This window comes from Sinocyclocheilus grahami, unplaced genomic scaffold (assembly GCF_001515645.1).
Source record: "Sinocyclocheilus grahami isolate Dianchi unplaced genomic scaffold, SAMN03320097.WGS_v1.1 scaffold322.1, whole genome shotgun sequence".
Taxonomy (NCBI): domain Eukaryota; kingdom Metazoa; phylum Chordata; class Actinopteri; order Cypriniformes; family Cyprinidae; genus Sinocyclocheilus; species Sinocyclocheilus grahami.
In genome coordinates this window covers 670,788-683,862 of record NW_015505501.1, presented here as the reverse complement: position 1 = coordinate 683,862, position 13,075 = coordinate 670,788, and the positions used below count along the sequence as shown (strand labels likewise).

Genomic DNA, 13,075 nt, shown 5'->3' with positions numbered 1-13,075 from the left:
ATTTGTTTGATGATCTAAATCTTTTAAGTGTGACAAATATGCAAAAAAAAAAAAAACAGGAAGGGGGCCAACACTCTTTCACACCACTGTAGATATAGATATATAAAATTGCATATATATTTACATTTAATATTGTAAAATATTTTATGCTAAATTTTATACTGTAACAGTTATACTTACAATTAAACATACTATATAGTTATATATTAGTATATTCCCGCTCTATATAAAATTAGATATATACATATATATATATATATATATATATATATGCACATTGTATATAAAATGAAAAGAAATAATTATTAAGAGCATATAAAATCTATTATATAAAAGATCAAAATAATGAGTTGTATTATTTTGATTATTACAATTATTAATAGCTGATATATACACACACAATTATATCACATTTTATACTTTTAAACAAACATAAAATACTATATAACAGATCAAAATAATAATTACAATAATTGTTTTTATAGTTATTAAAAACAACTGATATATATATATATATCTACTATAGTGGAATTATCTATTACTATATGTAGTACATACAGTATGTATACTATATTATTGCACCTGAATACTATATGCACAATGTATACAAAATAAAATAGAACTACTGAACGCATATAAAATGTACTATAACAGATTCAAATGTATTTATAAAACGGAGAGTTCCGGTCCTTGATTCTGATTGGCTGAGCCACGTTCGAAGCTGTTGTAAATTACTCTACAAACACACACCTTTGTTTACGTTTGTGTGTTGCTCGGCATCCACTTTGTTGCAACCACAACTGATTCTGAGGAACTACATTGTTTGGCGGAAGAATAATGTTTTTATTAATATCATTACACTTTATTTACTCTGCTTTATTTTGTGAAACCTTACTACGTATATGGAATAACCGCTTCGCGTCGTGCCTAACAACGCCCCTAAGCTGTTATAAATTCACAGTAAACCACGGCTTCTTGGGGCTTATTGCTTTAACGCGCCACATACACACACATATGATTACATTTGATATTTATAGGATATTCTTTATATACTATAGGCCAGTGTTTCCCAACCTTTTTTTAGTCGCTAATTTTCGGCAGCCGAAATTTCGGTGCATCTCTAATTATTGGCGACATCAGAAATTGATATTATATAATAGATGCTTTTTTGAACATTTTAGCAATTTAAAAATATAAAAAAAGGATTTTTTTACACGGCACCCCTGCTCTCGACAGACGGCACCCCGGTTGGGAAACACTGCTATAGTAGACTACTATATGCACATGCATAACATATATTCTTAGTAAATGTAAATGAGGCCAGTGGTCCTGTGTTTCTCACCAGGTGTAGCAGAACCCTCAGGGCATCTCTAGCTTTGTCTGGATACTGCAGGATCTCAGCCAGAGCCTGACCAATCAGAGACGACGGGCTGTTCAGTTTCACGTCACTGCCAATCAGCATGAAGCCTGTGGAGACATATTCAAATCATGAGGAGAACAAGCAAACAAGCCACTATATACTCAACACTGCCTACTATTATTTTAAAGTGACGTGTGACAGTATGCAGTAGCAGTGTGCTACAGGACATCACTGTATTTGTTTAATATACAGTATTCACCACAGTATGATCTGCTTATATACTGCACACGTTTCAATGCCGCTGCGATCATACCTGCCCAGTTGGAGGGGTGTGAGAACTGTTTGCTGCTCTGGACGGTCTTCATGGCGTCTGCGAGGGCCGCGCTGGCTTTGGTGCCGTTGAGCAGAGCGCTGTAGAACGCGTGGACGAACATCTTAGAGGCTGCGACGGGAACCGGCCACAGAGACACCAGCACACACTGAGCTCCAGCCGCCAGGAAAGCCCTGGTCAAACCCACCACACCGTCCGCCGTTACTTTACTGTCCGACTCCTGGTACGAGCTGCAGGTCACGAAAACACACTCGATCAGCCTCATGGAGCAGTAATTCACTGGAATACAGACGCTATTATCTTCAATAGACTGTTAAACTACTGTGCATGTGGCCGCAGTCGTAGTACGGCCTGTTAAACAGAAGTGATGTATGAAAACACTGATGCGCAGATGAAGGTGGGCAGTATGAACGAAAGCGTATATAACAGTACGAGTTATAATATATCTGGATAGCATTAAACACACACAGAAATAATATACATGCTACAGTATATATATATACAATTACATAATTGTATACTTTATAGCGTATTTTTATATAGTTATTTAAGCTAATATATGTATATTGTATATAAAAATAGAATTATTAAAAGCATATAAAATTTAGTTTAACAAAACAAAACAATAATTACAAAAAATAATAGTAATATATACATACATAAACACACACACACACACACACACACACACACACACACATATATATATATAAATTGACAATGAATTACATTAATTAATTTATTCAAAAGTTCATTCATTTATTACATATTAAAAATAAGCCTATATGAAATTTGAATATATTACAATTTGCCTAATTTTGAATAAAATAAAATGTTTGTTTTTTAACCTTGGTAGACATAAACAAAAAGATCAGATAAAATAAAACAATAAAATAAAACAAAAAATCGCTTCACATTATGTAATGAATGAAAAAAAACATATATTTTTTAATTATTATTAGTACTACTACAACTAATAATTTATTTATAAATCAACTAAATTTATAAAAAGTAAAATATAAAAAAATAATCACAAAATAAAGTTTATATATATAAAAATGAAGACATTTTATGAGGACATTTTCTATTTGATGTAGTCTTTACATTATTATTAGTACTGATACTAATACATATTTAATATGTACTACTGATACTAATACATATATAAAAATAATATTATAGTAAAAATTATTATTTTATATATAAAAAATATTGCAATTACACAGACATAACACACCAAGACAACCAAATTACTAAAACATTAACTAAAATTAAAACAAACAAAAAAAACGAATTCAAACTATTATTAAAAAATACAACAGTATCTCAATGATACTGAAATATCACTGGTCTACTGACCCCAGCACGACTAGTTTTGTGGGCAGTCTGAGGTCAAGGATGTCGGCTGCGGTGAGCAGGAACTCCTGCAGCGGCGGGCTGTCACAGATGCTTTCGGCATCGCTGGCGTCGTCCGGCACACGCAGACTCTCCGGGATGGTGTAGTTGGATTTGACTCCGCTCTCTTCACCTCCTGCTCCTCCGCTGGGAGCCGCCGCCACCGGTTCAGAGCCGCTGTCCTGGCTGGGCGTGAGGACCAGAGCCGCCAGCTTCCAGGAGATGTGCGTGGCGAAGTGGGCGCACTCGGCCTGCGTCAGGGCGCTCATGACCCGCTCCTTGGTGGCGGTGGGACCGGCCAGCGGCTGGCAGCCCAGGAGATCGGCCACCATGTGAGCCTCCTCCTCAGCTGTGGGCATCGGACCCCAGAGCCAGCGGTCCCTCACTGACGGCGGCAGCCGAGGATTCCCCACCACTGCGGCCATGGAGCTTCCTCCATTACACAGAACCGGACCACTCCGCCGAGGGTGAACCTGACCAGACAAACACCACGTGAGTTTGTGAGCAAAAACAGTCAAGGTAAAATTAAACCTTATAAAATCATTAAGGCAAATGAGGTGGTAAACTACAATGAATTTACCAGGGTCAAGAGGGTAAATGTTTAAACAACACTCCTTAATCATGGTAAAATCATTGTAGCACTCAAGTCTCATGTGGCTTATATACCAAAAAAAAAGCACAAATTAAAAATTACAAATTGTATTCTTAGATTTATTGTATATTTAAAAACATATATATTAAATAACCATGTCAAACACCTATTTTTGATAATCTACTTTTTTTTTTTTTACTTTATGGACGCAAACTGATAAATCAGGAAATACATTAAAATTATTAGAGTAAAAACAGCTTGACACTGTAATGCTTACATTAAAAAACCCAAATGACTCAAAACAGTAAAAAATAATATAAATAAATAAATACAATAATAATATACAAATAGTCATATAGTAGTATACTGTATATCACTGTTGTTATTGTTAACTAACACTATTAAAAATAATTTTCCTTAATTGAAATAAACCTAATAAATTAAAATTAAATAAAATTAAATATTTGAAAAACTAGAACATTACAACAAATTGATGAAAAACTCAAAAATTTAAATTCTGCCCGGCAAGTCCTAAAATTACTAAAACTAAAATTGAAATAGATATAAATTGAAGGTAAATAGAAATAAAACAAACACAAAAACAACAATATATATATATATATATAAAACTCAAGTAAAAATGAAAAAATAAAAAATAAAATAGAACATACCAAAATTAATAAAAATAAAATAAAATGAAGCTTTTGAATTTGCTTTATTTTTTTTTTAATTTTAGTTTTATTTGATTTATATTAATAAACACTTTAATAGTACATAAATACTAGTAACACTGGTCTATATAATGTGTCAGAACTGTGCCTACTTTAGCAGTGCTCCCCAGACTGCCGATGGACGGTACGGCGATGAGACTGAACCGCTCGTACAGATACTCATTAGACGAGCTTCCCTTCAGCAGAGCAAACGGGATGAGATACAACTCGCCCTCCAGAACCAGAACCAGCTGTCTGTGTCTGCCGACCGGACCGCTGGAGTGCATCAGACCCTACAGACATCACATTACATACTCAAAACTTCACCAGACAAGCCAAGAAATATTGGACATACATCATAAAATAGCTTTAAAAATAAAAGAACAGCCAACATTGAGGTAGTAGAAAAAATCAAATCAAATAAAACCCTGGGTATTACATTAAATATATAATAAATTCTATATTTCACATCACTATCACTTAGTGGACAGCTTATTGACGGACTAATATATGTAATTGTTTCTTGAGCGCTGGTGAAGTGTGGGTGCAGTCGTACCCCCTCCATCGGGGCGACGAGCAGGTCGTAAAGGGCTCGTAGCGGGGGTTTGCTGAGCGCACTGGCGCGGCGCGGCAGAGACGACGAGCCCTCCTTCACCGGAGACACCGTGTTACTGAAGAGACTCGTCATACTCTGACAGCTCCTGAAACAACACCACAAACACAAATACTTACTGTACGGCTCAAACAGCAGCGTGCAGTCATTTCGCAACTTTTGGCAGTCGGATCAAAATAAATCAGGAAAGAGATGCCAAATCTAATGGATGATCCTGTATTCATTCATCACACTGGAAATACAGTACGCAGACTCTTTCCTCATAAAAACTGTATTTAGTGTGCTACTTCAAATTCACTCATATAGTGACAAATGAGAGAAGATGAAGTGAGATCACACCACCTCAGATTCCATTAGTTACTGAAACACTGGAGGGTGCTGTTCACCTGCAAAACAGCAGCTTGTCTTTTGAACATGTTTGTGTGTTTTATAACAGCAGGTCATGGCTCAAGGATGGACAGATGAGATAAAAACACTCCGAAAGCAATTTAAGTAGGGTTACAAAATGTGTTACAAAAAGAGGTCACTGTGTAGAATAAAAATAGATTACGGCAGTAATAGTAATATTAACAATACACATAGTGTTATATTACATATTAATAACAAATAATATTCATAATAATTATTAGAATAATTAATAGTTATACTGTATACTAACAACAAGTCATATAGAATTACAGCAGTACAAATAGTCATAAGAAAAAAGACGAACAATAAAAATGAATAGTGTTATATGGTATACTATATATTATTATACAAATAATAATAATAGTTAATATTAGATACTAATATTCTATATTTGTATAACAATTACAGTGTATACTACTGGCAAATGACTATTATTAAAATAATAAAAAAATAATTAATAGTGTTATACTGTAAACTAATGACAAATAATAAGAATAATAAACAACAACATACTGTATTCTAACAGCAAAAGCAAATTATAATAATATTAATAATTATTATTATTTATTATTTAATTAATACAATTTATTTATTTAGTTTTTATTGTGATTTATTATTATTATTATGTTTTCAATATAACAATATGAATTATTCTTGGCAGAGGAACTGTTTATTGTGATTACTATCTTATGAAATATAATAATTTATCGATCATTAGTGTCATTTATCATATATTTATCATATATATTTTGATGATATATCATATCATCAAAACACCTCGTTATCAAAGAATCTGTGTAGGTGTAATGACTCCACATACTCCAGGTCTAATCGCCATCGCTATGGAAACCGAAGAGCTCCGCAGAAAACTTCCTTCCCACTTCCTGTCACGGAGCTTTATCATTATTAAGCGCCTTCAAAGAGACACACACAGGGGTCTCTGTTTGGAGGTCAACTGGGTGATCAAACTGGCGTAAGCCTCGTCAGTGTTTAAAGAGAGATCGGTTCGACATCGGCCCGAAACAAACGAGAGGCGGCAGAGACGAGCATCATTTGTGTGAGAACAGAGTGGACTATTTAAGGAAACAATTCACCCCAAAATTACAATTCTGAGGTTATTTATATCGTTCAAATCCTGTGTGGAACCAAAAAAGGATTAAAAAACATGCTATAAAAATAGAGGCTAGTGTATTAAAGTTGCTTTCATTAACTGTAACAAAGCTTAAATAAAATACAATTATTCAAAATAAAAAAAAAACTTGAAATTGAACATTGAAATAAAACAAGGTTAAGCTGAAGTACTAAAATTGACAAAAAACTAAACTAAACTGAAAAAACAAAAACGATGACAAAAACACATAACAAAATTACTCAAATGAAAATAAAAACTGAAAATATAAAATTAAATGTTCATTCCAAATTGAAACCAGTGTTTAAAATGGTTTTCTTTAACTGAAATGAAGCAGAAAAAACATCCACTGAAAAATGTAACATTAAAAATAAGCTTAATAAATTAAAGTTTAAATTAAATAACTAAACTATTAACATCACTTTCTTTAATTGAAATGAAGCTGAAATAAAAAAAATAAATACATACATAAATATGACAAAAGCACATAACAAAATCAACTAAAATTAAAATGACAACTGAAAATATAAAAATAAAAGTTAATTCTAAATATTAATAAATACCAAAATAGCAGATAAATGCACTTTATTCCAACTCTTATGAAGCAATCAGAAATAAATAAATATTTGTTCACTGATTTTGCAACCTGGATCAAACGATTAATTGAAAATATCCATCTCAAATGAATTCATAAATACCAAATTCGTTAAAGGGGTCATATGATGCGATTTCAATTGTTCCTTTCTCTTTGGAGTGTTACAAGCTCTTGGTGCATAAAGAAGATCTGTAAAGTTGCAAAGACTAAAGTCTCAAATCCAAAGAGATATTCTTTATAAAAGTTAAGAGTCAACCACGCCCTCCTAAAACGGCTCATTCTAACACGCCCCCACATGTCTACATCACTGTGTGGGAAGATTTGCATAACGCCGCCCAAATGTTCACGCAAAGAAAGAAGGCGTAACTTTTAGTCTCACTGTAGTTTTTTTGATGCTGCCGCCATGTCCTGAAGACGCTGTGTGTTTCGTTGTGAAAGCGAAACAACTTTGTTTGGTCTTCCAAAAGAGGACGATATCCGCTTCGTCATGCCTGGAGCTGATCCGTGCTGGTCGCTGAGGAAATACTACAACTTTCACCATGGATGAAGGGGAATCCAGCCCGGGGTCGTCACTCATTCGTCGGATCCGCCGGGCGCGCCGTTCTCGACCCCGCCGCCTCAGCTCACTCTAGCCCAGCCTCAGCTCACGCTAAGCCGGGGCTTCCCCTCACGCTAGGCCGCTGTGTTTTTCGTTGTGAAACAGTGAAAGACAGTATGGTGAGGGGCGTAACATTTCCGTCTCACACTTGAGGTATTCGGCCAATCACAACGCACTGGATAGCTGGCCAATCACAGCACACCTCGCTTTTTCAGAACGATGAGCTTTGTAAAAATCGACGTGTTTCAAAAAGGCGGGGCATAGAGGAGAAACAATAATGTACAGTACGTGGAAAATAATGTGTTTTTTTAACCTTAAACCGCATAAACACATTTCATTACACCAAATACACAAAATAATGTTCTTTTTAGCAACATCATATGAAATATTGTTTTGCATTGAATCTTTTTAATGAATCATTTGATCACTACTTGTCTCATGAACTCTTCTGAATGAGCCAACAGATCCGTTTCAAAAACATTCATTAAATATCTGATTCATTTATGTATCATTGTTTTTTCGTCAATCTTTTTAATGAATCATTTGAGCACTACTTGTCACATGAAACCTTATGTGGCTTTTCAGTGAAGAAAACGCTTACATCTGGGTCTGTTCCTCACACAAATCTATCGTGTATGACTTCAGAAGACAAAATATAGTGGAAAAATACATTTTGAACCACCTGGAAGACACTTTAATGATGTTCACCTGTCATTCTGCAGCTTCACGTTCACTGCACTTAAAAGAGCAGGATACTCTTCAAAAATTCTCCTTGTTTGCAAAGAAAGTCAAACAGGTTTGAGGGTGAGTGAACGATGCCAGAATCGTCATTTTTGCCTGAATTGTTCGTTTAACGCGGTGACACGTGCTCATTAGGGCAGATGAGGAGTGAATATAGAGAGATGTGCGGCGCTGAGAGCTCTTAATGAGGAGCAGAGCTCTAATGATGGCCGCTCTGACCCCGTCTTTAACACAACCTCGCCTCCTGTTCCTGTCCTAGCTGACGTTTCTTCCTCCCTCCCCCTCTTTCAGTGCTAATAACCATCTCTCTTTCTCTCGTAATGAATCAGGATGTGAAGGACTCTATCCCTCCGTACCGGCTCCCTAATTATCATCCGTCTGAGCTGCTCTTTCCCACCGGCAGAGTTTAGATCCATTACCAGCAAAATGTTTACTAATTGCTTAATGATTTTAGTGTTTGACTGGGTTTTTCTCTACTATTTGAGTGGTTTCTCTTTCTTTAGATTAATAGCAAATGGTTTATTTTGGGTAATATAAAACAGAACTAGATCTAGGAAAAGAAAAATGCTTTTTATTTATTTATTTTTTGTCAATGGACTGAGAATTTTTTTTTGATTCATTATGAAGCACTTAAATAGTGAAGAAAAACCCAATCAAACACCAAATAATTAAGCAATTATTAATCAATGGCTTAATTATTTGGTGTTTGATTGGGGTTTTCTTCACTATTTAAGTGGTTTCTCTTTCTTTAGATTAATAACAAATGGTTTATTTTGGTTAATATTAAAATGAGTCAGATCTAGATCAAGAAAAGCATTTTTTTTGGCCAATGGACTGAGCATGATTACTAATTGCTTAATTATTTCGTGTTTGATTGGGTTTTTATGTGCTTTCTCCTCTTTTAGTTAAAAATTCAAACATAACATCTAGAACAAGAAAAAACTATTTACCAATGTACTGAGAAAAGTTTAAATGATGGGTTTCAGATTTTCTGGTGTGTTACGATGCTACGTGGGTAAATCTATCTGGTTTAAAGGGGTCATATGATGCTATTTTAAAGATAATTTTTAAATATTTTAAAGATTATTTGGTGTAACAGAATATGTTGACATGCTTTAATGTTCAAAAAACACATTATTTTTCAAATACTGTACATTATTGTAGGTCCTCTATGCCCCGCCTCTCTCAAATGCTTCGTTTTCTACAAAGCCCCCTCCTTTCACAAGCACAGTCTGCTCTGATTGGCCAGCTGACCCAGGGCATTGTGATTGGCCGAACACCACAAGCACTCGTTGGAAATGTACCGCTCCTTACTATAATCGCGAATGTGGGGGCGTGTTAGAACGAGCCGTTTTAGGAGGGCGTGGTTGACTCTTAACTTTTATAAAGAATATCTCTTTGGATTTGAGACTTTAGTCTTTGCAACTTTACAGATCTTCTTTATGCACCAAGAGCTTGTAACACTCCAAAGAGAAAGGAAAAATTGAAATCGCATCATATGACCCCTTTAATATATTTTTCTCATCAATTCTCATTAATGTGTGTATTTTCAGGGAATAAAACACTTACATTTGGATCTGTTCCTCACATATGTCTCATATGACTTTAGAAGACATATGAGACATATGTGTCATTTTTACCAATTTTATGACACCTCAATGATATTCATTAGTCATTTTGGAGCTTGACTGGAAAGCTTATAAAAAGCTTATATGAGCCAAGGTGGATTTTTTTTTACCTAAACAATAAAAAAAATAGCTTAGAATAAAGCAAGTGAGTCATTTTAACCCATTTTATGACACTCTAATTGTGTTTATTTGTAATTTTGACCTCATTCACTTTCATTATAATAAAAAGAACACTTTTTAGGTCTCAAAAACACTTAATTTCTGAGATTTCTGAGCCACTTTCTATGATGATTGTTGTGTGTCTGACCTGTTGAAGAGGTTGTTTCTGGAAACCATCCTCAAGAAGCCGGTCGGGTCGGTCACTGAGTTGAGTTTATTATTGAGTTCTTCAAACTGCTGGTCCAAAAGGTCTCCAGCTTCACTCTCCGTCTCGCTGCTGGAACAGGCTCTGAAACACCAATCATAATGTAACTTATCCAAGCAACAAATGTTACACTGATTTTACCACAGCTGTTGGGTACAAAACATGGTACAATTACTGCAGAGGAACTCGGCTTTCTTGCTTTTTTGATGAAAAAACAAGTCCAATAGATAATTTCACGATGTAAAACGACAATAATAACTATACACATCACTTCTGCCAAACAATATAGTCAATTATTAAACAACACGCTGAAATGCTTGATTCTACAGACTCTCATTTCTCATTTGTGTCTTTTTTTATTTCTCTGACACAAAATTTCAATGAAACGGAACTGGTTTATTCAGTGACGAACACACAACATCTGAGCGATGCAACGCTCCCATTATCAGTACCGCTGTCAAACAGACTCGCTTTTATATCCAGACATGCACATCTTTGTTTGTTGACTTTTCATTCCCGGCGTCCACTGAGATGCAACGCAAAATAACAGAAACAATTTTACAAACGACCAAACAACTCGAGCACAACGGCAGCCACAATCACAGATAATTACTCACGAGTCTCTCGGCATCTGGAGAACACGTGAGCAAATTTCTCTGATTAGCTTTAATGAAAAAACAGATCTCCTCCAGTAATCTGACTCATCTGAGACAACACACTTGAATTCCTCTATTGGGTTAATAAGGTTTTATCCACCTCACTTCAATTACACACAAAACGCGCTTCATTTGCACTTAATGCACGACGCAGATGTTCCGCTGATTATTTTGGACGCATTATTTTTAGATGGCATTAAAACATGTAAATATGAAGAGATTCCAATTCTCTACAGACGTCTGAATAGCTCGTTAGTGTGTGTTTGTGTTTGAGAATGAAAGGGAACGTCTGCTTATCCTCTTCCCTATATCTCAAAATTTAACTTTATATATCTCATATTACTGTATTACAAATTGAGACTTCATCTCAATGACTTCATATCTCATATGACTTAATATATCTCAAAATATGAATATATAGCATAATATTACTACGCATCTCACAATCAAGTCGTGGCCTAATGGTTAGAGAGTCGGACTCATAGCCCAAAGGTTGTGGGTTCGAGTCTCGTACCGGCAGGGATTGTAGGTCTGGGGGAGTGAATGTACAGCACTCTCTCCCACCTTCAATACCACGACTGAGGTGCCCTTGAGCAAGGCACCGAACCCCCAACTGCTCCCCGGGCGCCGCAGCATAAATGGCTGCCCACTGCTCCGGGTGTGTGTTCACGGTTTGTGTGTGTTCACTGTGTGTGTGTGTGCACTTTGGATGGGTAAATGCAGAGCACTAATTCTGAGTATGGGTCACCATACTTGGCCACATGTCACTTCACTTATATATACATACAACATCATTTGGCATTATATCTCACATTTTGACTATATATTGCATAGTATTATTATATATCTCACTAGGGCTGCACGATTAATCAAAATTAAATCGCAAATGCGATAAATCGCGATTAGGGAGAAGCTGCGATTTTCACGCATATATTTTAGTGAAGCACGGTTCTGTGATCAGCAGTAAACCTCCATCCGAAGGCCAGAGGGCGCTCTCGCGCTGAAACTCCACATACGCCTCCAGAAGAAACCCAGGAAATCCCTATAGCGGTTGTTGAATAAACAGAAGATTTAACTGCTTTCATTAATTCAATGTGACTAATAAATACATGACTACGACAATATATGGTTTATTTAAGTTCGTCGTATTATAATTTTTATTATAATAAAGTATATAATAATGCAATGCTAATCGACATAGCCTTTATAACTGCTTAGAATACTATGAAATATGTTGCGTGCCTTATTCTGTGTAAGAAGCCACATCATCTCACAGAAGGACTTATTTCAATGAATCCGGAATAATAATTATTTCAATGAAAGCTGAATAAATATGCTTTCCATTGATGTATGGTTTGTTAGGATCGGACAATATTTGGCTGAGATACAACTATTTGAAAATCTGGAATTTGAGGGTGCAAAAAAATCAAAATATTGAGAAAATCGCCTTTAAAGATGTCCAAATGAAGTTCTTAGCAATGCATATTACTAATCAAAAATTATCTTTTAATATATTTACAGTAGGAAATTTACAAAATATCTTCATAGAACATGATCTTTACTTAATATCCTAATGACTTTTGGCATAAAAGAAAAATCAATAATTTGGACCCATACAATGTATTTTTGGCTATTGCTACAAATATACCCCAGGGTCACATATATCTCAAATTAAGACTTCATCTCAATGACTTCATATCTCATATGACTTAATATATCTCAAAATATGAATATATAGCATAATATTACTACACATCTCACAATCACTTAATGTATCTCAAAATATAACGTTATATATCTCATATTATATATGCATACAACATAATTTGGCATTATATCTCACATTTTGACTATGTACTGCATAGTATTATTATATATCTCACAACGTGGTTTTATTTATTTCTATATGACTTTATATATTTCATAATACTATATACATCTCATAATATTAATAT

The 13,075-nt window shown here is 34.9% G+C and overlaps 1 protein-coding gene across 1 annotated transcript in view; it reads right to left on the bottom strand.

Annotated features, from left to right (window-relative positions):
- LOC107602249 (tetratricopeptide repeat protein 28-like) overlaps positions 1-13,075 on the bottom strand; it is a 310,777-nt gene that overhangs the window by 5,128 nt on the left and 292,574 nt on the right. Inside the window, exons 13-18 of the mRNA XM_016294706.1 lie at positions 10,408-10,548; positions 4,945-5,089; positions 4,502-4,681; positions 3,051-3,559; positions 1,674-1,921; positions 1,343-1,467 (exon numbers count right to left, since the gene is read on the bottom strand). Coding sequence (XP_016150192.1) covers positions 1,343-1,467; positions 1,674-1,921; positions 3,051-3,559; positions 4,502-4,681; positions 4,945-5,089; positions 10,408-10,548 — 1,348 coding nt within the window. The remainder of the gene's footprint in view (positions 1-1,342; positions 1,468-1,673; positions 1,922-3,050; positions 3,560-4,501; positions 4,682-4,944; positions 5,090-10,407; positions 10,549-13,075) is intronic.